Source organism: Ixodes scapularis, unplaced genomic scaffold (genome assembly GCF_016920785.2).
Source record: "Ixodes scapularis isolate PalLabHiFi unplaced genomic scaffold, ASM1692078v2 PGA_scaffold2__306_contigs__length_199485367, whole genome shotgun sequence".
NCBI lineage: Eukaryota > Metazoa > Arthropoda > Arachnida > Ixodida > Ixodidae > Ixodes > Ixodes scapularis.
In genome coordinates, this window is record NW_024609857.1 from 141,728,806 (window position 1) to 141,753,837 (window position 25,032).

The 25,032-nt window shown below is 49.5% G+C and overlaps 1 protein-coding gene across 1 annotated transcript in view; it reads left to right on the forward strand.

Annotated features, from left to right (window-relative positions):
- LOC120843879 (luciferin 4-monooxygenase-like) overlaps positions 1-25,032 on the forward strand; it is a 56,309-nt gene that overhangs the window by 26,056 nt on the left and 5,221 nt on the right. The window contains exon 3 of the mRNA XM_040215338.2: positions 4,522-4,782. Within this exon, the coding sequence (XP_040071272.2) occupies positions 4,522-4,782 (261 nt within the window). The remainder of the gene's footprint in view (positions 1-4,521; positions 4,783-25,032) is intronic.

Genomic DNA, 25,032 nt, shown 5'->3' on the forward strand with positions numbered 1-25,032 from the left:
GAGGAGCTGTTGTGCACGGTATTGTGTAAATCGTCTAAGGACGAAAAAAAGACGTACCTTCCCCCCATCTTCCGTCGCTAGTGGACGCTGGATTAAGCTCGTTCCTAAACCGCGAGGGGAAAAGACGCTGATCCAGAGGCACGAACAGCTTCACGCACATTGCACTCGCTAAACACATACACACGGCGTCGGTTCTTGGTCGGTATCCAAGCGTGCGAAGGCACAGAGACACGGCATTTCGGCGTGCCAAGGAAGCTTTGAACACGCCGCCAGCCCTTCCTTCGACGCGTTGTGCCTTTTTCCTGCGACACTGCACTTTCGTAAAATTTTACACGTGTTCACAACGGCAATTAAGTCTCAACAATACACAGTCTTCAAAAAACTTCTTCGGCGAATGACGACGAACGAGTAGAAAACGTGTCTACAGCACGCTGGAAAACCGCAGCAAAGGCTAGCAAAAACGGCAAATCGTATCCCAAGCGAGAGAAGTCCGGTGGCTTCACTTGCGCTGCAGCGAACAAGCGGGGAAGCGCGATCCAGCAATTGTCATAGAGATCAGTGGCAAGCAACGTGACCTCAGTTGTGGAACTTCCGCCGGAAGGAGGTACCCCCCCCCCTCCCCCTTTTCACTCACTTCAATCCGCCTCCCGTCGTTCAATGCGCCATCTACATTATCGTTTCATAAGGCGAGTCGTGGGGAGTGAGGGGGGTACTGCTCGTGGATGTAGCGTCTACGAGTAGTTCCGTAACTGAGCTAATCCAATGACGTTGATCGCAGGTGGCAGAAAAAATTTACCCCATAATTGATGACGTCGCAAGATGGCCCTGTGCTCTAAACAAACCGTTGCTAGGGCTTTTATGAACAAATGGAGGCTCGACGCGAGGTTAGACTTTGTCTGATAAAGAAGTTAATATTTTGTAAGCATTGATGTCTTTTCAATATCTTATTATGAAGACTTTTTGATACTTTAGACCCATTTTATGGATTAAAAAAAAGTGAAAGCCGTTTACAAATCCCTGTAACGCCGAATTGGAGCGCAGCTCTTGAGGAGGAGGAGTGAAGGGTACTGAGGGGAGGGTAGACCCTTCCCCCTTCTCCTCCTCCTCCCCTCATTCTTTAATATGCTCCGGGGGGGGTCACGTGACCTCGGGGGGTGTGTGTCACGTGACTTCGGGGAGGCGTGACCTGGGGGTCACCTCAAGGTCACGTGACCCCCAAGGTGACCCCACGTGACCTTGGGGGTCACGTGACCTGGAGGGATTACGTGACCTGGGGGTCACGTGGGGGTCACCTTGGGGTCACGTGACCTTGAGATGACCTTGGAAGGGGTCACGTGACCTTGGGGGTCACGTGACCTCGGGGGTCACGTGACTTTGAGGAGGAGACCACGTGACCTCGGGGGTCACGTGACCTCAGAGGGGTCACGTGACTTGGGGGTCACGTGACCTTCAAAGGGTCACATGGGGTCATCTTGGGGTCACGTGACCTTGAGATGACCTTGGTAGGGGTCACGTGACCTCGGGGGTCACGTGACCTTGGGGGTCACGTGATCCCAAGATGACCCCACGTGACCCCCAAGGTCACGTGACCTTAGGGGTCACGTGACCTTCAGGGGGTCACGTGGGGTCACGTGACCTTGAGATGACCTTGGGAGGGGTCCGTGACCTTGGGGGTCACGTGACCTTGGGATGACCTTGGTTACGCCGACGCCGACGCCGACGGCGACGGCGACGCCAACGGCGACGCCGACGGCGACGCCGACGCCGCTCAAGCCGGGAACGGGCCCCTAAGAGCTGCGCTCTAAAAAAACAGGGCGCGGGATGGCCAAGAAAACACGCTTTTCGTGTAAGGCTCGCCAAATTATGAGGCGCTAAAGAAAACCCGTCTGCGTTAAGAGCTTATTTCGAACTCTTTTTGTTCGCGTTCCGCTTGGAACCACTTGGATCTAAAGTATCAGCGTGCCGACTTTTTTGTCATCGTAGTGCCATAAAACGATCATAAGAAGCATAATAGAAAGTCACAACTTGTTTGGCCGTGTTATACTCCGTTTCACCTTATGTTGTACCGCAGTGGAGGCTAGAAGCGCGTGCTCATAGCATTGGCAGCCGCCCTTACTGCACGAGAGCTTCTACCGCCAAGATGTGCCCTGAGCAAGAAGCTCGCGCTTGTAGCCTTTACTGCGGTACATCATAAGGTGCAAACAGAGTATAGCAGACGACACGATGGCTTCGCAGGTTCAGTGGTTCTTTCTGAGGGAGTACACGAGTGCACTAAATTAAGCTCGTGAAGAGCGACGAAATATATATTATCAAGGTCAACTCTCTGTGGAATTTTGGACGCGAAGAGTGCCCGCTTCGCCCGTGCACAGCTTTGATCGACGCTCCAGGTGCTCGAGCGCGCGAAACCCTGCTCGTGGAGGCTTCCGCAATGCTTGAGAAGGGTGAAAAAACTGTGAGGCCAATAGACCGATCTCACCAAGCGTTCCACGCATGCGTGACGCCGCCATAACTGTAGTTCGTAGGAGGCAGACGCCAGTTCACGCGACAGCTCATGCTGTCTCGTGGTCTGCTCGCGCAGACCTCCAGCAGGGTTGTCGGGCGTGCAAAAAGACTACAGCTCCCACGATGCATGTCGGCAGCGGCGGCGTACTCAAACTAGCTGTGAGATCGGTCTATTGACGTACAGCAATGACGCGAAATGTTTCAACGTCAAAGTGCAGGCGAGCACACGTTTCAAGGAGTTCCGACAGCATAGAAGTTTTCAGTGCACATTTGTGTGGTCGAAGTAACTGTATGTTAGAGTTATTTATCTTGCCTCATGTTTTGATTCAGCTCTTTCGCAATTGGAGTCTTACTGAAAACGGAGAAACCATGCAGCATGACATGTTTCTGAGTGTGATGGTTACAAGCAAGTACGAAACACACACCCATATTGCGATCCTGGGAAACGAAGTTTGGTGTCTCCCGATTATGTTAGAGTTATAATGATTACTCCTTTATTACAATGCACGTCAATTGCAAGATCAAAAAAGAGGGCCTGACGCTGCTTTGATATCACGTTCGAAAGACTTAAGTTTTTCTCGCTGTATCGTTAGCAGATCTCCATACGTGTGATGATTTTTGTCAGACAGTATCCGGTATCGCACGCGAGTACAATTCGGCTTTTATAGACCTCATGAGTTTTCTTAGACCTCCCATGTTCACAATAAACACAAGATCAAAATCGTATCATTATGCAAACGATTCAAACTATTCAAACTGTTGCAGGCGGCATACTTGAGTCATTCCGTATATGTTCGTCGTCCGCAGCAGACATCTCGAGAAGTCTCGAGGACCAGAATTTGCAAATATTTCAGAAACAGGCGATTCTCGGCAAACTTCTGTCGTGGTGAATGTGAAATCTAGTCTTCCTATATCTATTCTTTTCAAACGTCCACGTCTGATTTCTGAACGGTGGCTCTTTCGGAGCGATATCCAGTCCCATGTATTTGTCCATAGCAACGCCCCTAGCAACGGTTTGTTTGCAACTGTGACGTCACACTTACGAGGTCAAATGTCTGCTAAAATTGTCTTTTTTGCAGCACGAGACGACACTTTAGAAGGCGCAAATCGCTGGGGCTTTGTTTACAACAACGGTTTACTACACAACGAGGAAGTGCTCGAGTAGAAACGCTGGCCTACAGGCGACAGGTGCCGCTAACGTATAGGTCGAAAATAGGGACCTTTAGCAAACCGTTGCCGTGCTCCGCGTACCGCACTACCGGAGCTTTTGCAGCAGGCTTTTAAGCGCGCGCCCGGGTGATGCCGTGACTGCGGGGCGCGCGCTGAAAAGCATGCTTCAGAAGCTTCGGTAGTGCGGTACGCCGAACACGGCAACGGTTTGCTAGAAGTCCCTAATGTCTACGTATTAACACACCGTGCCTCAAATGTTTCGATGATCACCTTCACGATTCCACAAAAATGACTCATATTTGTGTTCTTGCGCTTATTTCTCTTCGAAAACTCTCGAGGGGCAAATAAGTCGGTGCAGTACAACCGTTAAAATGCAGTAGTAATTACTTGACCGTGCGCCGGTATATGCCTTGACGTGTCAAAGCCGACAGGGGTGAGGTGTGGGCCCGGCTTGACCTTCGTGCTCACCGTTCAACGCTTTTTGCAAGATTCAGTGTTGCTCGGAATCTTTTTCTAAATTAATTACTGGCAGAGCAGTTGACGCGCGACCGTATTAATACTATGAAGAATATATTTACCCCATTGTTACATCTGTAACATTAAGCAGATATACATAGTCTAAAAACAATCACGATTACGATTTGGTGAAATTAACCTGCTCACATTGATATTTTTTTTACTTGACATGAAGAAGTGATAACTTAAAATATGATATGTGTTCTGGTTGCAACTAGAGACTGCATCATTTATTTCGTAAGAAGTAGATAAACTTTTTTTTATATTTATCAAACACCGCGTTCTTATTGGTTACTTTTTTTTTTATAAACCGACCCTTTTTTTTTTATCCAGGGGACGTTGCTTACTACGACGAAACTGGGCGACTCTACATCGTGGAAAGATTGAAGCAATTCTTTCACTGCATGGGGCGGCAAGTTGCAGAGTCAGAGGTTGAATCTGTGTTGCTGACACACGAAAGCGTCGCAGAAGCAGCTGTGATCGGTGTTCCACATTCTGAATACATCGACGTCGGAAAAGCGTTCGTGGCCTTAAAGTCGCCTCTCGGCGGGCGCACGAGCACCAGTGCCCACGAACTGCAGGTCTTTGTCGCAAGTAAAGTATTATCGGGCGGTCCATCCTAGAATCAGTTTTTAACATCTATAGACGCTCTCAGGCAGCTGTGCACGGGCGCCGCCATAACAGACCTTCAGTTTTTGTTTCCCCTTATTCCGTTCGCGTCACTTCACCATTACCAAAGCAGGACAGGTTATCGCCACTTTAGATGCTACTATGTCCTTCTCCCGAGCATAGAGATTTGTAACGGCTTGTCAATGCCCGCTTCACTGGCTCAGCATCTCGGTAAGACTAAAGTAACTGGATTTTGGGAAAGTAGCACCAAGCTCCTGGTATGGCCGCCATTTAGATTATAAGATGAGCAATTTCTCCTTGGCCTTTTCATCCTTGGTGAACGGACCTCAATTCGCTCGTGGCGGGTAGCTTTATACAGACTCTCTTGCATACTGCGATTTTGCTACCCACACACCGGCAAAACAAGCGTACATCTTCGTACCGCCACCACACGCGGAATCGGTGCTTGGAGCTTTAAAAAATAATTTCCTTGTCTTGAAATACGCAAAGAACAATAGTATCCTCATAAGAGATCCGTTGTGATTGGCGTGATTGATAAGTTGATTGCATACACAGTGCCAAAGACGTTTAAATCGAGAAGGAAGGCCTTCAGTACGACGATGCTCCATGGCGATGTTGGTGCATGACTGGTTCAGAACTACATTCTCGAAGCTGCGCGACTCCAGCGACCCATAGGGGACGCCACTATCAGGCAAATACAGCGGTCGAATTCAGGTCCTGCCGTGTCATGTGCCAGCTCAACGCACAACGCTGCAGCACCAGCAAGTAAGCATTCCACTCAAAATCGCTTGCCTCGCGTTTTATCTTCCACGTTGCGAACCTGCGGCGATGTGTTGGGGTAAGCGAACTTCCAGAGGCTTGACTTTCTTCGAGGAAACGAGGAAAGGAATGCCCACTGTCCTTCTGTACTGTCCCGAACCTGACCTGCATATATGTGCATAGCTTCAATGTAATTAAATGTACATAACAAATTTGGCGACGAGGAAATCGGAAAAAGCGGGCGAGACTCCGGCGACTCATCATGGTTGAAAGGACATCGCTGACATTTGAAGCTTTCCAGGCAGGTAAGCCGGAGACATGGCCATTATACCTTTAACGGCTGGAATTCTACTTTGAAGCCCATGGGATCGCTAGACCCAAGATGAAGCGAGCCGTGTTCTGCAGCGTTTGCAGAGCCGAGACCTATGCAATACTGCATTCCCTCTGCGCGCCAACGACACCTTCAGAGACGGACTACGCTGACATCATTAAGAAGTTGGGAAATCACTTTGCACCAAAGCCCTCGGAAATCGTGGAACGCTTTAAGTTTCATAAGCGGGCACAGCACAGCTACGAACCCATGGCTGCATTCATCGCGGACTTACGCCGTATTGCAGTTACCTGCAACTTCGGAGACGCCCTCGACCGCAGTTTGCGCGACCAGATAGTCTGTGGAGTTAAAGATGAGGCCTTGCAACGACGTCTGCTGAGCGAAGCCGAGCTTACGTTGGCTCAAGCGGAGCAGTTGGCAATATCAGCGGAATGTGCGAAGAGCAATGCCATGGAGATTAGGACTACGCCTAAGGACGTTAGCCAAATCCACAGCGTGGCTAAAGATGGACCTGGACCGTCACCGCCTGCACAACATCATGCGAAGCCTGAAACCAAGCAAGCGACTTCCGTGTGCTATCGATGCAACGGGGCACACTTTCCACAGGATTGCCACTTCAAGAACGCCACATGCCTGTTCTGTGGCTCAAAGGGCATATTGTCAAAGCCTGTCTTCAAAGGAAGGATAAGAAAAGTTCTCCAAGAGCAAGACGGGGGACGGCGCAAGCTGATCTTTTAGACGGCGATACCAACAAGACGTACGAGCTGTACAACCTCTCGTCCAACGAACCTGCTATCCTCGTAGACGTAGACATCGACGGACAGCCAACAGCGATGGAGGTTGACTCAGGATGCATGTTCTCTGTCATAAGCAGGAGAACAATGGCCCGACTTCATATTCCAAATCAGAGGCTGAGACCATCTACTGTTGCGCTACGCACATATACGAAGGAGCCTGTTATCGTCCTAGGAAGAGTACTCGTGGAGGTTAAACACAAAGAAAGGTCGGCAACTCTGCCACTTCTGGTGGTCAAGGGAGAGTGCGCAAGCCTTCTTGGACGAAACTGGTTCAAGCATCTAGGAATCGGCCTCACAGGTGTCCATCAACTCAGAAACACCCAAGAGGGTAGCGGATTCCTGGAGGAGCTCAAGGAAATCTTCGACGCTGGTCTGGAACGTAGAAAAATGTTTGAACAGCAGTAGAGGCTTTAATACACGACGTTTCGGGAAGAGACTTCCCTTCTTCAAGTGTGCAGAAAATACAGTTGCAAAGCGCTTTTAGAGAGACCAAAGGAGAGGAGGAGCATTGGAAAAAGCGAAAGAAAAAAGTCATATGTATAATAGTACAAGTAAAAACACTTGAGCATGAAAAAACTACATTCCAACAAAACACATATAAAAAAGAAAAAAGAGAGAAGTGGTAGTTTTAAGGGTAACATGGTCGCGGCACTTGTTAGCGAAACCAAGAAAATACATCACAGGCAACAGCCTCCGTCACGTTAGAGTTAGAGCTCCAGATCCAGAAAAATAACAACATACAGGGGTCAAGTCGAGTGAGCCCAAGCCAGTATAACGCCGAAGCAAACGAAGGCTTGGGCTCACTCGACTTGACCCCTGTATGTTGTTATTTTTCTGGATCTGGAGCTCTAACTCTAACGTGACGGAGGCTGTTGCCTGTGATGTATTTTCTTGGTTTCGCTAACGAGTGCCGCGACCATGTTACCCTTAAAACTACCACTTCTCTCTTTCTTTTTTTTTACATGTGTTTTGTTGGAATGTAGTTTTTTCATGCTCAAGTGTTTTTACTTGTACTATTATACATATGACTTTTTTCTTTCGCTTTTTCCAATGCTCCTCCTCTCCTTTGGTCACTCTAAAAGCGCTTTGCAACTGTATTTTCTGCACACTTGAAGAAGGGAAGTCTCTTCCCGAAACGTCGTGTATTAAAGCCTCTACTGCTGTTCAAACATTTTTCTACGTTTACGACTTTCTTGCTGAAGACTTGTTCATTAATACAGTTAACGCTGGTCTGGGAAAGAGTCGGGGACCACCCATCCGTGTGGAGATCGACAGATCTGCTGCACCTAAGTTCTGCAAGTCAAGGCAAGTTCCCTATGCGATGCGTCCGAAGGTGGAGCAAGAACTAGGAAAGTTGGTCCAGCAGGGAATCCTTGAACCAGTAAAACACTCAAATTGGGCTACACTGATAGTCCCAATCCTGAAAAAGAGTGGTGAATTGCGGATTTGCGGTGACTATAAAAGTACCGTAAACAAGGCAGTAAAGTGGGAATCTTACCCATTGCCCACGCCAGAGCAACTCCTGAGCAACTTAGCGGGTTGGCGTCACTTTACACAGCTTGACCTTGCACAGGCCTACCAGCAGTTGACCGTCGATGATGAGTCAGCAAAGCTTTTCACCATCACGACGCACAAGGGACTTTTCAAGGTTAACCGTCTTCCATTTGGAGTATCCGTCGCCGTAGCGATCTTCCAGCGTTATATGGAGGAGTTACTTGTCGGAATTAAAGGAGTACTAATTTTTTAGATGACATCCTTATCGGCGGAGAATCCAAAGAACAGCACGATAGACGCCTGCGAGCTGTGCTGCAGCGATTCAAGAAAGAGGGGTTACGCCTTAACAAGGCAAAATGTACGTTCAACACAAAGCAAGTCGTGTTTTTGGGATTCAGGATTGACAAAGACGGGGTGCGACCAACTGAAGACAAGGTCAAGGCCATTCATGAAGCTCCAGAGCCCAAGAACAAACAGGAACTACAGTCATTCCTGGGCTGGCTTAACTTCTGCCATCGTTTCCTCAAGGGAGCTGCTCACACCTTGGAGCCAGTGTACAGACTGCTGGATAAGGGGGCGAGCTGGACATGGACCGTCCTCGAAGCTGAGGCTTATCGCAAGGCGAAAGAACTGCTCAAGTCAACGGCAGTTCTGGCTCACTACGATATCAGCAGGCCTTTATTATTGACGTGCGATGCTTCGCCCTATGGTCTTGGAGCTGTCTTGAGTCATGTGGCCGACTCTGGGCAAGAGTCACAAATAGTTTACGGGTCCAGAACCCTAAGCAAGGCTGAGCGAAATTACATCGCAAACTGATCGTGAGGCCCTGGCGATCATATATGGTCAAAAGGTTTCACCAGTACATCTATGGCCGCCCGGTGACCATAATCACAGATCATAAGCCTCTGCTAGGATTGCTGAGTCCGCACAAGGAAATTCCAGCTATGGTGTCACCAAGAGTTCTCAGGTGGAGTCTAATTCTAGCCGCATACCACTACGATCTGCAGTACCGTCCGGGAAGCAAGATAGGAAGCGCTGATGCACTCAGTCGACTGCCTATTAGCGATGTGCGCGACCAAAAGCGTCGCTGCGGTCAGCTTTCCACGATTGGCCAGATCATGGGCATATGAGCTTTGTCAGATTGTCAACTTTGACGGTGTTAGTTCCGGTTGCGATGGTTCCTACCTTCCACTGTGCTTTTTAAACACACCATCGAACTCGTCGTCGCACCTGGCGGTAAGTAGCCAGAGTAACAACTGCTGACGTCACGGCGAGGCAAACCCCAGTCGTGACGTCACGGATGGAAACCATTAGAGGGCGCCACCGAAATATCTCGGCGCTAATACCTGCAACAGAGCTGGACGACATTCCAGTCGCAGACGTATAGATGCTAGAGACCGCTCCAGAACAGCCTTGGAACTCCGAGAAAATTGCAGCATCCACGAGAAAAGATTCCGTGCTTGCGCGAGTCCAGCGCTGGATCATGCATGGGTGGCCAGATGACAAGCAACACGAACAGTTCAAACCCTATACAACTAGGAAAGATGAACTATCAACTTATAAGGGATGCGTCATTTGGGGAAGCCGGCTTGTTATTCCCAAAGTGGCACAATCCACTGTACTCGACGTCTTATTACACACAGCCCATCCAGGCATTGTAAGGATGAAGGCACTAGCGAGGAGTGCAGTCTGGTGGCCTGGCATCGACCATGACATTGAAGAAAAGGCTGCAAGTTGCTCCGCATGCCAAGAACACAGACCATCAATGCCACAGGCACCAGTGCATCCCTGGGAGACGACGCAACATCCCTGGTCTCGTCTACACATTGACTTTGCGGGACCTTTGAAGGAAAATATCTTTCTCATCGTGGTCGATTCATTCTCGAAATGGCTCGATGTATTTATTATGAATTCTATGTCTTCCTCAGCCTTCGTACAGAAACTGAAGATGTTGTTTGCCGTACACGAAGTGCCAGACGTCATTGTCAGTGATAATGGCACAGCCTTCGTTTCGGCCGAATTCAAGGAATTTACAAGTCGCAACCAGATTCGACACGTGGCAGTGGCATCTTACCACCCTTCATCGAATGGCCAGGCCGAACGAAGGGTGAGAGAAACCAAGGAGGCACTCACTCACACAAATTGACGTAAACGTCGATTTGGCGCGAGTTTTTTTTTCGTCAACATACACTGCCACATTCCTCAACGGGCAGAAGTCCTGTGGAACTATTGATCAACCGACGTCTGAAAACAGCATTAGATAGCCTGCATCCAGATTCTCAGTTCCATTCATCACGGAAACAAGAGGACAAGATTCTCCAGGAAGGGAAGAAGACATGACTATTTACAGTAGGTGAAAACGTTTATGCAAGAAATTACTTGTCCGGTGCCAAGTGGACCCCTGGAGTAGTCACAGCCGTGACCGGTCCACTATCCTATAGGATTGAAACCGAAGATGGACGATCTTGGCGTCGCCATGTTGACCAACTGCGCAGAAGGCCAGCGACAACTTCTGCAGAAAACTCAGAAGATAACTCTTCAGTCGACTTGAGTTTAACTGCTCTACCTGAAGCGGTCTCCGAAGAAGCGGACGTTAGGGCCGATGCCACACCAGCAGTCCAACCAGCTGGTTCGACAACTGTTTCCCCTAGCAACTCTTCGAGACCTCAAAGAGCACCACGCCGCCCTACTTATCTTAACGACTATGTGCCTTAGGCTAGTAGGGAGGAGTGTAAGATATGCGCCTGCTAGGCGCGACTGTGAGCGTACCTTCGCGTCAATGGAAGAAGACGACGAGTGACAAGGTTGGTGAGTGCTCGTGCTCGTGCAGTTCGGACCGCTGATCGAACCACCAGTCCATCATGTACTGTCCCGAACCTGACCTGTATATATGTACATAGCTTCAATGTAATTAAATGTACATAACACCTTCCACGGTGCTGATGAACGTTGATAAACGCAGAATGTCTGGCTTACGCGGTTACATAGGTCGCGTCCAGAGCAACCTGGGTCACAAGGCGATACTACGGTTACGACACAGTCACCAATACAACTGTTCTGCCGCGGAAACCACCGACAACATGTAATCACGGAAGCCGCAAGAGACAAGCAGAAATCGCGAAAGGACCTGTTCCGGCAAGGTCGGTGTTTTTCCGCTAGGTGCCGTTCGTTTTGCTGGAGTCGCGGATAGCGACTGCCATGGCAACGGACACCGATCATCTAATCACCTTGCGAGGTTTTGGTCATCTGTATGCGTCGTGTCCGCTCGTGTGTACCAGCACCAGGGACGGAACGAGAAAAACGACGACAACACGGGCATGTGCGATTCCTGGGGCGATCGGGCGCCATCCACCTCGAACGCTTTCATGTGAAGTATTTCTTGATGTAACCGATGTAAATGAGCATAAACAGTCATTATTTCAACTAGTAAACATTGGCGACGAGTAGTGAGAGCAAAAACGGAAGTAAGGCATGGCTACAGGAGGAGTGCACGGCGTCATTGAGCCCTTCTCGGGCAAGAACTGTGCATCCTGGATCCAGCGTCTCAAGTTTTGCTTCGAGGCAAATGACGTCAAGATTGAAAAGAAGAAGCAGTGTAGTGATCATGTTTAGGAATGTCTTTCATTCAGAGATGGCACCGCCTACATTGCGCCGATTGCACGTGTCACGTGTTGTACGAAACCACGGGCGCGTGGCGGCAAGACCTGATTCGGTCACCAAAAATATGATAAATAAATCGGCTCGAGGCGCTCGCCTCAGATCTGCCCTCGTCACCGTCGAGATCGGCTGCCTGTCCTTTCCTTCTCATCGGCAGGTTCTGGCCCGGAGCCGGCCGGCACCTTCCATGTAAGCGCGCATCTATGTTATAGTTCCCATTCACAGTGAGGTCCAACGCGTACAAGGCTTGTTTGACCCCACACGTCTCTTTTGGGAAGATAGCTCAGGGGAATTACAAAACGGCGACGAGGATGAGATATTAGAATGCACATGCCCATCTAAGCCTACTTGGCAATGACTCAATCAGCATTGACTAATATCGCGGCGGCGATTCCGCCACCTCGTTTTCTTGGCCGTTCCCGGCACACCTGTACAGGCCTGGCCGGCGAGGCCTTTCTTTCGTATCTCCACGCTACCGGTATCCACGTCGTTCCGCCGGCTCAGAAGAAGCGTGTCCTTTTTTCGATGTTGAGAGTGGAAGGGCAGCGCATTGTCTCTGCCTTTCAGTTGAACACCGTGCCGGCCACGGAGCATCTGAACGAGTTTGAAGCGTTTTTAGCCGCGCTCGAAAAACACTTTGAATTTTCGGGATGTGTTGCATTGGAGCGCAAGAAACTGCGCGCTCGGACTTAGCTGAATGGGAAGCAGTCTTGTACACGTTACTAAAAAAAAGTAATCGATTACAATTACTATTACTCTTGGCTAAAAAGTATTCGATTAGATTACTTGATTACTCGACGGCAAAAGTAATTGGACATTACTTGAAGAAGTAGTCGTTACTTTTCCGATTACTTTATTGTGTGAAGACACATCTTTAGCGCTCATAACAATGAACTACTTCCAACCTATATTTCACATTTGTACAAGTATTGAAGAAGAAAAACTGGCTCTCTCTTCGTGGTCGTTGCACCTTCACAATGCGGACACATGCATAGAATTCGTTTGAAGACTTTTAATGATTTGGGCGTTGGCCAGTGTCTGTGTGTGTATAGGGGGGGGGGGGGGGGGGGAAGAGGAGGGGGTTCTAGACCTTGTTAAGCTTGAGCAAGGGCTGTCGCTCAAAGTTTGCGTCGCTCATTTTATTATCCACATGTGGATGAGCTCGCATGTTATACAAAAGAGCAGCAGCTCCAGGATTTGAATCGGATCATGTGAAGTATCCATTAGCGGAAGAGATCGCCCCGACCACTTCTCAACTCGAAACCTTGCTTGTCACAAAGACCACGTAGGGGAAATGGGGAAATATTTCAACTGCCTTTGTTATATTTTGCATCCGCTTCAGGCATTCTTCGGTTCTGGTTCTCCTACGGGCTGCGAGTAGGTACCCTAAGCAGGATTTCTTTTATTTTTTTTTTAATTTCTTTGTGTGTGTGCGTGAGGGGGCTAGTTTGAACGAAGGACTCACAAAGCTACATTCTGCTCCCTCAAACTTCGCCGTGAATGGCCTTTGTCACGCACTGTGGCTTCCCTGGGGCTTCCCACTCCCAGTCCCAGCTCAAAAAAAAAAAAAAAAAAAAAAAAAAAACGGACATTCCACAGAAACTGTACATAGAAAGAGGTTGAACTCGTTTCCTACAGCTCCGCAAAAAATCTTCCTTTTTTCTGTTCGAGAAAAAAAAGCAAATTTTATTTTTGGCATTTCATAAAAAAAGGCGTGTGCCCGGGGGGGGGGGGGGGGGGGGGGGGGGGGGAATTGTAATGGTTACAAGTAATTTTATTATTTCAAAAAGTAATCAGATTACTCTTGTGATTACTGCCTAATAAAAGTAATCAACTGATTACAAAATTACTCCAAAAAGTAATCGATTACAAGTAATTTGATTACTTGTAATGCGTACATTACAAGTCTGTTGGGAAGACAGTTTCAGAATTTCTGGCTGCTCTAAGACAACAGTGTTCTTTTTGTGCATATGGTACTGCACTAGACGAACGTTTGTGCGAAGTGTTCCTTGAGGGTCTCGATTCCAGACGAGTTGAGGAACGTATCCTACGTGAGTGCGTTGGCACTGCAGTACCTACACTAACCGGGCAGTACAGCTCGCTCTACAATTTGAGCAACTGGCTCGGGCCTCCGAACAATTTCACCAACGCCAGCCGTCGGTATCGGGGACATATTCAAGCTCCGGTGAAGTCCAGTACATCGAGCAACCCCTTTTCGAACGGGCGCACGCACCAAGACGGGGATATCGAGAGGGTCAAGGACGACTGGCATCCCAGGGACTCAACCAAGATGGCCACCCAGGTTTTCCTACGTGGCCCTATCGTCAGTAGACGCCAACACCAAGGACGTCCCGGATGACTCGCTGCCCTCCAGTTGTCAACCATGCACCGCGGCCGCAAGCGCGAGTGGGTCCTCAACAGCGTTGTGACGTTCCTCCTTCACGAATGGGCGAGCAAGCAGGCGGCCCCGACCTCTGCTGGTTTTGAGGACGTCGCAACCATGCGCGTGACGTCTGTCCGGCACTCCACGCTCAGTGCTTCCGTTGCTTGAAGATGGGCCACTTCGCCGCTGTTTGTAGGAGTCGCCAACCACCGACAGATCCCTTCGTATATGATAAACGACAAGCGTCACTTCCTTCCCGGGGCCACGCCCATGGACGTCAACAGGGCCCTTCACATCCGCGGAGATCCGGCCCTGTCACGGTTGGAGTGCACGATGACTGCGACTACCAGTATAATGTCACGTCCGTCGATGACGTCCCTGTGCGGACCTTGAAGGGACCTGTAGTCGACCGAAGCCGACTAAATGCCTTCATCGCTGATGTACAGGTAAATGGACTACCTTTGAATCTCCTGATTGATACCGGATCCCACGTCTCGATTTTAAACGAGAGAACTTTTAACGAAGTTAAACGCTCCGGACAGATTCAGTTACATCCACCTGCACGAAGACTTGTTCACTACATGCATGAAACCATTCCTGTCCTTGGATGCTTCACTGGCCAAGTCGGTTTTAAGAACCGTTTTGCACCACTGGAGTTCTATGTTTGTCAAAATGGACGTTCTTTACTCGGCATCAATGCTGGGCCCGAGTTACAAATTCCTCTGTCGGGAGCTCATCATAACTGCTCTTATGTCAATGCAGCTGACGGAAGACCGGACCCCCAGCAGGATGTGACGTCGGTTAAAGTTCCACAGCGCTGACGCAATGTTCTTGTTTTCCAGACCTAGAAGGTCACAAATCGCCTGCTTTTATCAACGCTTCGGCTTCATGAGGTGCATGCCCTTAGTCCCAAGATACGATAAAAAGGCCTCCTTCCAAGCCGGTCATGCTTGAACCGGTATGCCAGCGAACCGCAAGGAATGTCGGTGGCGCGGCCGCCGTTGCAACCTGCACCATTGCAACCAGTGGAGTTTCCCAAACAACCGTGGGAGAAGCTGGGGCTGGATATTGTGGGACCGGTCGAACACGCACCTCCAAGTCAACGTTTCTTTCTCGTACTAATAGATTATCACTCAAAATGGCCGGAAGTGCAAGCGGCGGCATCAGTAACTTCAACAACTGTTATTAACTTCCTGAAAGCTGTCTTTGCCCGCGAGGGTCTTCCTTGCGAAATCGTTTCGGACAACGGCGTCCAGTTTGTTTCACACGAGTTCCAAGAATTTCTACACCAGCATGGAATTAAGTATACCAAGACATCTTTATATCACCCTCAAGCAAATGGCCAAGTGGAGCGGTTCAATCGCGTATTGAAGTCATGTCTTCAGCTAGCCGTCGTACGAGGACGCCCTCTGCCGGATGCTGTCCGGGACTACCTGGAAGCTTACCGACGAGCTCCCCACTCGGCAACAGGCCAAGCACCTTCCCTACTGCTTCATGGACGGACCCCCGAAGCTCCGGTTGTCTTGTCAAGCCGGACTGATCTTCATGCGAGAGTGCGTAGTTACCAACAGAAAATAAAGTCGTACTCGGACTTTCGAAGGGCTGTTCGGTGGCCGAGGTTCGTCGCTGGCCAAGCAGTCCGGATTTTTTGACCACAACACAAGAATACATTACAAACTAAGTATTCAACGCCACAAGTTATTCAAACTCAAGTGGGCCCGGCCAATTCCAAATTCGCTGACGGGCGAATATGGAACGCCGACAAATTAACAAGAGCGTTCATTCCGCCGGAGCAGCAGGATGCAGATCTTTCCTGGGATGATGAAGATGAAAACGAACCTGCTCCGATAAGACACCATTCTCCGTTGGGCAACCCTACTGTCACGGCACCACTCGATCCTGTCTACAGTCAGCTACAAGTAGGGCAAGTTGCAGCTCTGAACCTGCTGTGCCAGGTCCATCCTCGCAGGTGCCTTCGTCTAACTCTCAATTGAGCCGTCCTGTGTTCCCAAGTCTCGAGGTTCAAGATCCTCTTCAACCGTTCATCCCGATGGCGACTAGCAGCACCGCTGTATCTAATCCTGAAACACCTTCCTCCATGCCTCCCCTTGAAGAGAGCGCGAACGGTAGCAGTACTCACCCGTGCGTCCCGGAAACAACCGTGACTACGCCAACTCAACTCCACAGTCGGCCAGTACGTCAAAGAAGAGTTCCACAGCGACTGAAGGACTACGTGCTTTCATTTTATGGAAACAGTAATCTGTTTTCTCCATCTGGCAATTACCATATGCAATGAACTAAAGCGACTTTTTCTGATTTTTTAATGTCACCTTTTACGAACTGAACTAGTTTGCACTGTAATGGGACTTTCCACGCGGTTGTGCCTGAACTGAATAGTGTTGTGCCCAGCTTAACGTACCAACAATGCCTGTTTTTTTGTTTTGTTTTTTTGTTTTGTTTTTTTGTCTAGTGTATCATAGGCAATTTACTAAGTGTGTCGTTTTTGAATGGTTGGAATTGTCTGTGTTACCGCTGCACTGTTTTCTTATGGAGGGGAGATTGATGAATTATTCATATAGGCTCTAAAAAAATTGACTTTTTTTATATCTACTATGTGCCGGTATTTTTTTTACTATGATTCTGTAAATATGTCTTCTTCCTTTTAAGTTTCTTTTTTTTATAAGGGGAGGAGAATGTAGTGATCATGTTTAGGGATGTCTTTCACTCAGAGATGGCACCACCTACATTGCGCCGATTGCACGTGTCACGTGTTGTACGAAACCACGGGCCGCGTGGCGGCAAGACCTGATTCGGTCACCAAAAATATGATAAATAAATCGGCTCGAGGCGCTCGCCTCTGATCTGCCCTCGTCACCGTCGAGATCGGTTGCCTGTCTTCTCCTTCTCATCGGCAGGTTCTGGCCCGGAGCCGGCCGGCACCTTCCATGTAAGCGCGCATCTATGTTATAGTTCCCATTCACAGTGAGGTCCAAGGCGTACAAGGCTTGTTTGACTTCACACGTCTCTTTTGGAAAGATAGCACAGGGGAATTACAAAAGCGAGCGCTCCTTCTCACGCTATGTGGCCCCGACACTTTCGATGCAGCGTGCGCGTTGGTCGCGCCGAAGACCCCTGGTGAAGTCTGCTTTGATGACTTGGTGTCTCTGCTCCAGCAGCACTTCGACCCAACACCTTCGGAGCTCTACAGCAGGTACGTCTCCCAACAACGAAATCAACTGCCTAACGAGTCGATCAGCAACTACGTCGCAACTCTCAAAAGATTGTCCGCGGACTGTAACTTTAATGTACTGCCGACTACGATTGCCGCATCGACGTCGTCGCAAGAAGGGACCACATCTTCCGTTCTCTCCACGAACCCTTCCATGCTGCAACCAGACGTTATGCTTCTGGACAGGTTTGTCTGTGGCGTCCGGAATGAACGCCTGCAACAGCGCTGTTCACCGAGAAGGACCTGACTTTTCAACGAGCCTGGGACATCGCCCTGGCAACGGAAAGTGCAGCCAAGCAGCACGAATCAATCAAAGGAATGTCCAACCCACCGGAAATTAACAAAGCGTCCACCAGCGCAGTCTCAAGACCGGTTCTCACATGCAGCGAAGCGCTGATGTAGCGCTGCTCACGTGTCGTCAGCTACTTATCGTCTGCCATGAGCAACAGTTTTGACGGTGCGATACAAAGCTGGTAAATGCTCTCGTCGGCACGCGCTAAGCGCGAGGTCAGCGCTATGCTTGTAGCGCTTCGCTGCGTGTGTGAACAGGCCTTTACAAGGCAGAAAAAGTGGAAGAACGCTGTTGGCGCTGTGATGAACATCACAGCCCAAAAACATGCAGGTTTGCGACAGCCACGTGCCACTACTGCCACCAACAAGGCCACATCGAAAAAGCATGCATTCAAAAGAAGAAAACTTCCAAGAAAGGACTCCAACGTACCAACCACGTGGACACAGCACGAGCGACTCCACGAGTGAACCATTCTGAGCAACAGTTGTCAATTCTGCGTGACCTACACTCAGTAGCCAGTGAGGCCATCGCTCCCAAGTTCACAGTGATGGTTCACGTGAACAACAAACCAATGACATTTGAAGTGGACTCAGGTGCCGCCTGTACAATGATCAGCATTGACACTTTTCGGGCAACCTGGCCAAGCAGCTCACCGGAGTTGAAACAAGGTGACATTCACCTCACTACCTGGTCCGGCCAGGCACTGCAAGTCTCCGGTACAACAACGGTGGCTGTTCGCCACAAAGACAAGACGTACCAGCTACCCCTACTTGTGATTCAAGGCTCTGGATGCAGCTTGCTTGGACGCAACTGGTTCGGAACGCTGGGCATCACGGTCAGTGGTATCCACCTGACAGGATGATGTTCTGATATTACACAACTCCTCCAAGATTTTGATTCGGTTTTTTCTGAAGATATCACGGGCCATGCCGGAGCACTGGTGCACCTGGAGTTGACAGAGGAAGCGAGGCCCATGTTCCTCAAGGCACGACCTGTTCCGTTTGCCCTCCGTTCTAAAGTCGAAGCGGAAATTAACTGACTTCAGGAGCAAGAGATTTTGGAGCCAACACAACACTGTGACTGGGCAACTCCGTTGGTATTGGTGCGCAAAAAGGACGGGAACCTTCGACTTTGCGGCGACTATCGGAGCACCGTGAATGAAGCCACAAAGACGGCATCTTAGCCACTACCTACAACAGAGGACGTCTTGAGCACTCTGCGAGGTGCGACAACTTTCAGCACACTGGACCTGGCGCAGGCGTACCAGCAACTCCACGTGACTTCAGCTACATCAGAAGTACTCACCGTAAACACATTGAAAGGGCTTTACAAGGTAAAGAGACTTCCCTTCGGTGTAGCTGCAGCCCCAGCCATTTTCCAAAGATTCATAGAGAACACTCTAAATGGACTGCCCGGGGTCTGTGTGTACCTCGACGATATTATCTTCAGTGGCACCACGGAACAGGAGCACAGAGAGCGGCTGACAAGGGTGCTACAACGCCTTCTTCAAGCAAACTTGCGACTGAACAAGACAAAGTGTCGTTTCAGCGTACCCGAGGTACAGTTCCTGGGCCACCGGATTGATGCCAAGGGAGTACACAAAGCAGAAGAGAAGTTACGAGCCGTCCTGGAAGCACCAGCGCCCACGAGCAAGCAGACTCTACAGTCGTTTTTAGGCCTGCTAGCCTTCTACGACCGTTTCTTGGAGCAAAGGGCTACAGTAGCATCATCACTGTATCAGTTACTACAGACGGACAGACCGTGGAAATGGGAAGATCCACATCAGAAAGCTTTTGAAGAGCTGAAACAGCTGATTTTGAAGAAAACTGCCCTGACACATTATAACGAGACAAAGCCTCTCATCATCTCGTGTGATGCCTCGCCTTATGGCGTCGGTGCAGTGATGGCGCAGCAAGACAGCTTGGGCAGGGAGGCTCCCATAGCTTTTGCCTCACGAACATTGGGTACAGCAGAACGCAATTACGCTCAACTAGACCGGGAGGGCCTAGCCGTGGTGTTCGCAGCTGACCACTTCCACAAGTACATTGCGGGACGCCACGTGACATTCGTAACTGACCATCAGCCACTACTCGCAATTCTTGGACCTCGAAAACCAGTACCGCAGATGCTTTCCCCCCGCATGACACGCTGTTGTCTGAAGCTAGCGGCGTATGACTACGTCCTTAAGTTCCGGGCCGGGAAGATGCACCAGAACGCTGATGCACTCAGTAGGTTACCACAACCAGAGCGCATCGAGGAACCCCAGGTCCCCGGCGACATTCTAATGTTCGAAGCATTGCCACAACCACGCCTGACAGCAGACGTTATAGCGAAAATAACACAGGAGGATGCCAAACTCTCAAAGATCTACACAGCGATACAAGGAGGTACGGTGCAGAAGCTGAAAGGCGATGACTTCAAACCTTACCGCAGAAGAGCCACAGAACTGGATATTCATCGCAGTTGCATCACCTGTGGAACAAGGGTTGTCATTCCTACAGCTGGGAGCAAGCCATGAGCCTGGTTCACGCAGGACATCGAGGAGTAATAGCTATGAAGACTTGCGCTCGGAGTTACTTGTGGTGGCCAGGGTTGGATGAAGACATTCAAACAACCGTTGGATCTTGTGATCCATGCTAGCGTACACAGAGGAACCCAGTAAGAGCCCATATTCCGCCGTGGCCTCAACCGTTGACACCGTGGCACACACTGCATGTGGATTTTGCAGGTCCCGTGGAGGGACGCACTTTCTTGGTGGTGGTGGATGCCTTCACCAAATGGCTGGAGGTACGTCAAGTAAGCCATCCTACGTCGGCGGCAGTAATCGATGTGCTGCGATCCCTGTTTGCGACGTTTGGAATTCCACAGAAAGTAGTGTCGGACAACGGGACAGCTTTTGTCTCAGCTGAGATTGCAACGTTCTACAAGAACAATGGGATTCAGCACGTCACGTCTGCCCCGTACCACCCTGCCACTAATGGGTAAGCAGAACGCTACGTGGGCAAACTGAAGAAGGCACTAGCACGGTAACCATCTGGATCAGTGGACCTACGGCTGTCGAAGTTTTTTTTCCGTCAGCACTGCACAGTCCATCGGACGACGAACATGACCCCGGCTAAGGCAATGTTCGGGAGGGAATTACCGACTCTTTTAGACCTTGTACCTACCAAAGCTACATCACTGGCAACAGAGAAGTTACCTAGAAACCGACAGCTGCAGGTGGGAGCTAGGACATGTCATGCTCCGACAGTTCCTGAAAAAACCTGAATGGATTAGAGGCACATTGGTCAAGAAATTCAGTCCACGCTCATGGCTGGTGCAGTGCGGAGAAGAGACAGTTCGCCGACACTTGAACCACATTCGGAAGTGTAACCACAAGCGAGAAAGTAACGACTCGAAGTCATCTGTTGAAGAACCTGTGCTGCGCAAATCGACAAGGACGAAACGTCCGCCTGCCAGGTACAGGAATTAATAAAGCTTGGATTTGGGTTTGGGCGATAGACGCGCTGCGCTGCGAAGTTCTACTGAACAAACGCGTGACCAAAATTGAAAAGAAAAGGATGTGTTTACATTGAGATGAGGAGTGCGTGCGTATGGCAGGCCATAAAGAAATCTTGCCACCACAGAATGTCAGAAGGCCTAGAAAGGCAAATCACCCGACTACAAGCAAGCGGCTACCCAGAGCCCCTGCTAGTAGCTGTGGCAGAAAATTGCATAAAAACACTCAGAGGCAATCACAAAACCAAGGAAAAGGACCAGGTCAAAAAACCACTGGTGGTGAAGCCATACATTCATAAATTTTTGGCACCGACTGAAAAAGATCGCCGAAACACGCGAGGTCAAAGTGGCCCTATTTGCCCCATTTAAGCTAAAAGGTCTGTGCAAAAAGGTTAACAAAGAGGAAGGCGACACATCGGGTCAATCGTCGTGTCGGGTACAGCAGAAAAACAAGTTCGTCGAATGCGTAGAAGGGGTCGTCTACAAAATACCATTGACGTGCGGAAACTCGTACATCGGGCAGACGAGGAGGTGCTTAAATGAAAGACTCAGAGAGCATAAATATGCATGCGGGCAATTGCAAGCACCTGGCAACTTAGCAGCGCATGGCGCGAGATGCAGCTGTGAACCGCTATTTAGAAACACATCAGTCATGGACAGATCGAAAAATAGAAACAAGAGAGAAATCATTGAAGCCTCCCACATGGCATCAGGGAGAGAGAGAGAGAATGACGTTTTAATAGTAAGCGGTTAGCCTAACATTGATGTGTTGGCTTTGTTGCTCACATACAACCTCACTCATACATATTCACATTCACACATATTGTCCTAAAGCAACACGTATGTGCGCTCCAAAGTACGCAATTACATCGGGAGCATCTTCGGTTAAGGAGATATGGTCACAAACGTGAAAGCAGAGTCGTTGATTTTAAGAAGTCGAGTAGAAAGCGCAGCGTCTTTTCAGGGTGGGATCGTGAACCGCTAGGAAAAGTCAGGTCATCTGCAGTTGCATGTGCCACGCCGATCGCCCGGAGACGCTGGAAAAGCGTGTCTCTTTGTGATTGAAAGTTTGGGCACTCTAGAAGCAAGTGGTTTTGGTCGCAGTGGACGGCACATGTTGAGCAAAGCGGAGACTGCGTGACTCCAATCTTGTATAACCACGCGGGTGTCCTAGCACTTCTTGTACGTAATCGGAACAGGGTTGTAGCTTCCAGGCGCGATAGTCCCTTCGTTATGCATGGGTAGTGAGTACCCGTATCTAGATGCAAAGACGCAATGTGTCGGCGAACAGCTGCTCTATGTTGGCGAGGGTCGTCAGGTGGTTCAAGAGATGGGGTCCGATGATGAGCTTGTGCGGCTAACCGATCAGCAGCTTCATTTCCTTTGATCCCAATGTGCGACGGGACCCGCTGAAAATGCGCCACGAATCCGTTTGCTTCCATATGTTGGAGGGTGATTCTGGCCCTGATGGTTGTCGTCTCGGTACACGTAAGAAGTCGTCGAAGAGCACACCGGGAGTCTGTGATCACCACTACGTTTCTAGGATGGTAACGACTTAGTGCGACGAGTGCCTCTGTGATTGCAAAAACTTCTGCTGTGGTTGAAGAGACCATGCGATGAAATTTGTTATTCCATTCGCACTGCAGTTCAGAGATCACAAAAGCAGCTGTACTGCTTCGTAATGATGCATTCACTGAGCCATCTGTGTAAACTCGAAGAAAGTTTGGATAGGTCACAGAAAGGTGGTCTTCTGTGAGAGCCTTGGCCACAACTTGCGAAGTTTTGCTTTTAGAGTGTAAATTTGGAATGGTCTCTCTGCAGATGGGCCCATTTTCAATCCAAGGGGCCAGCCGCAACGCTGTCGGAACAACAAAAACTGATGGGCGCCAACCTAGTGATTCTAGCGTGTGAAAGCATGATTTGAAGTGTGAGTAGCTTCTTTTGTGCAGCCTCTGAAGGAGTCTCCGTACCGCAGGCGTTTCGAGAAGACGAAGGAGCTGAATAAGAAGTTTCTCAGTAGCCTTCAGACGTAGAGGTGCAGCTTTACTTTCCCTGTATATAAGCTCGTTTCTAGCGGCTTGAGGTACACCAAGAGCAGCGCGGATGCCTTTCTTGTGGAGCCTCTCGAGCCTCTCATATTGAGTTGATGAGGAAGATGCAAATGGTAGCATATACAGGATGCGACTCAGGACAAGTGAGGAATGAAGTCCAAGCATTGATCGTGGGGCATTACCCCATGATGCACCAGCCACTCGGCGTACGGCATTAGCTGCGATAGAGGCTGAATGGAATGAAGCATCAACAGCATCTTTCCAAGTCAATCGAGCATCGAGTGTAACGCCCAGAAACTTGTACTTTCGCGCTTGACGAAGTTGTTTTGTTCCAAGATACAGCTTCAAATTAGCTCCGTGGCGATGGCGACCCGGAAATAGGATGTAAGCGGTCTTTTCAGCTGCCAGTTGTAGTCCGACGCTTTGAACGTATTGTTGGACGCAGTGAATGGCTGTTTGGGCAATGTCACGAAGGTTTTTATGGCTGTGACCCGAGACCCATATGCAAATGTCATCTGCGTATAGCGAAATTTCGATTGGAACAAAGAGCTTAGGCAGTGCATCCGGAAGGCCAGCCATGATGACATTGAAGAGTAGTGGTGATAGCACGCTTCCTTGTGGTAAACCGCGAGCGCACGAACGAGAAGTGCTGAGGGACGATCCGAGCTTTATCTTCAGACTTTGGTGGCTCAACAGGTTGCTGAGGAAGCCTCGGACGCGACCAGTAATTCCCATGGCTGTGAGAGATCGAAGAACTGCTGAGGGATCAACATTATCAAAAGCCTGTGTGACGTCAAGAAATACTGCCAGTGTTGACCTTCCTTGATTGGTATTGTGCTCGATGTCACTTACAATATCAAGAATGCTGTCTGTTGAGCAGAGTCGTGGCCGAAAGCCAGTCATGCAATGTGGGAATAACTTCTTTGTGTCGATCCACCACATAAGCCTGGCATGCACCATCCTCTCCATAAGTTTACATAGGCACGATGTCAAAGATACTGGATGACACGAGGACAGGAGAGCTGGATGTTTGGAAGGTTTCTTGATTAGTATTATCCATGCCGTGAGCCAGATGTCTGGTATTTTGCTAGTGGTCCATATTTCATGGAAAAAATTCAAAATATATTCTATGTAGGTGGTTGGAAGGTTTTGTAGCATCTGATTGCTGATTTCATCAGGGCCAGGGGAACTTTTCCGTCTACATGCTCGCAGAGCCGCCTCAAGTTCTTTCGCAGTGAATGCCGTATCCAGAGCCGATGTTGAAGTGTCTGGCTGAACGTTGCTTGGTGGCTTGCTTTGAACTGCTGCGTACCTGTCAGCGAACTCTTCAGCAATATTGGCAATGTTGGTGCCACGCGAAAGGGCCAAGGAGGCGTACGGTGCACGCGGTTTTCTTCTACCGGAAAGGCTGTCGATGATGCGGTATACCTTGGAAATGGGAGTGTGCATATCGGAGCTGGACCACAGCTTTTCCCACTGCGCTCGGCTCAGCTTCTTTGCGTAACGGCGAATAAAAGCATTGATGCGATTAAATTCGGTTTTATATATGCCAGCTCCCGTGCGCATAAGAGATAGCTGCGATCGCCGCCGTGCAGCGCAGATATTTTGTAACGTGAGATCGGGTGCTGGGAAATGCTCTGGTAGCCGAATTGTTTTTGTTGCTGCCTTCTTGCTTTGAATTATTGTGTCCACGATACTTAGATTTGAGTCACCAAGGCCAGAG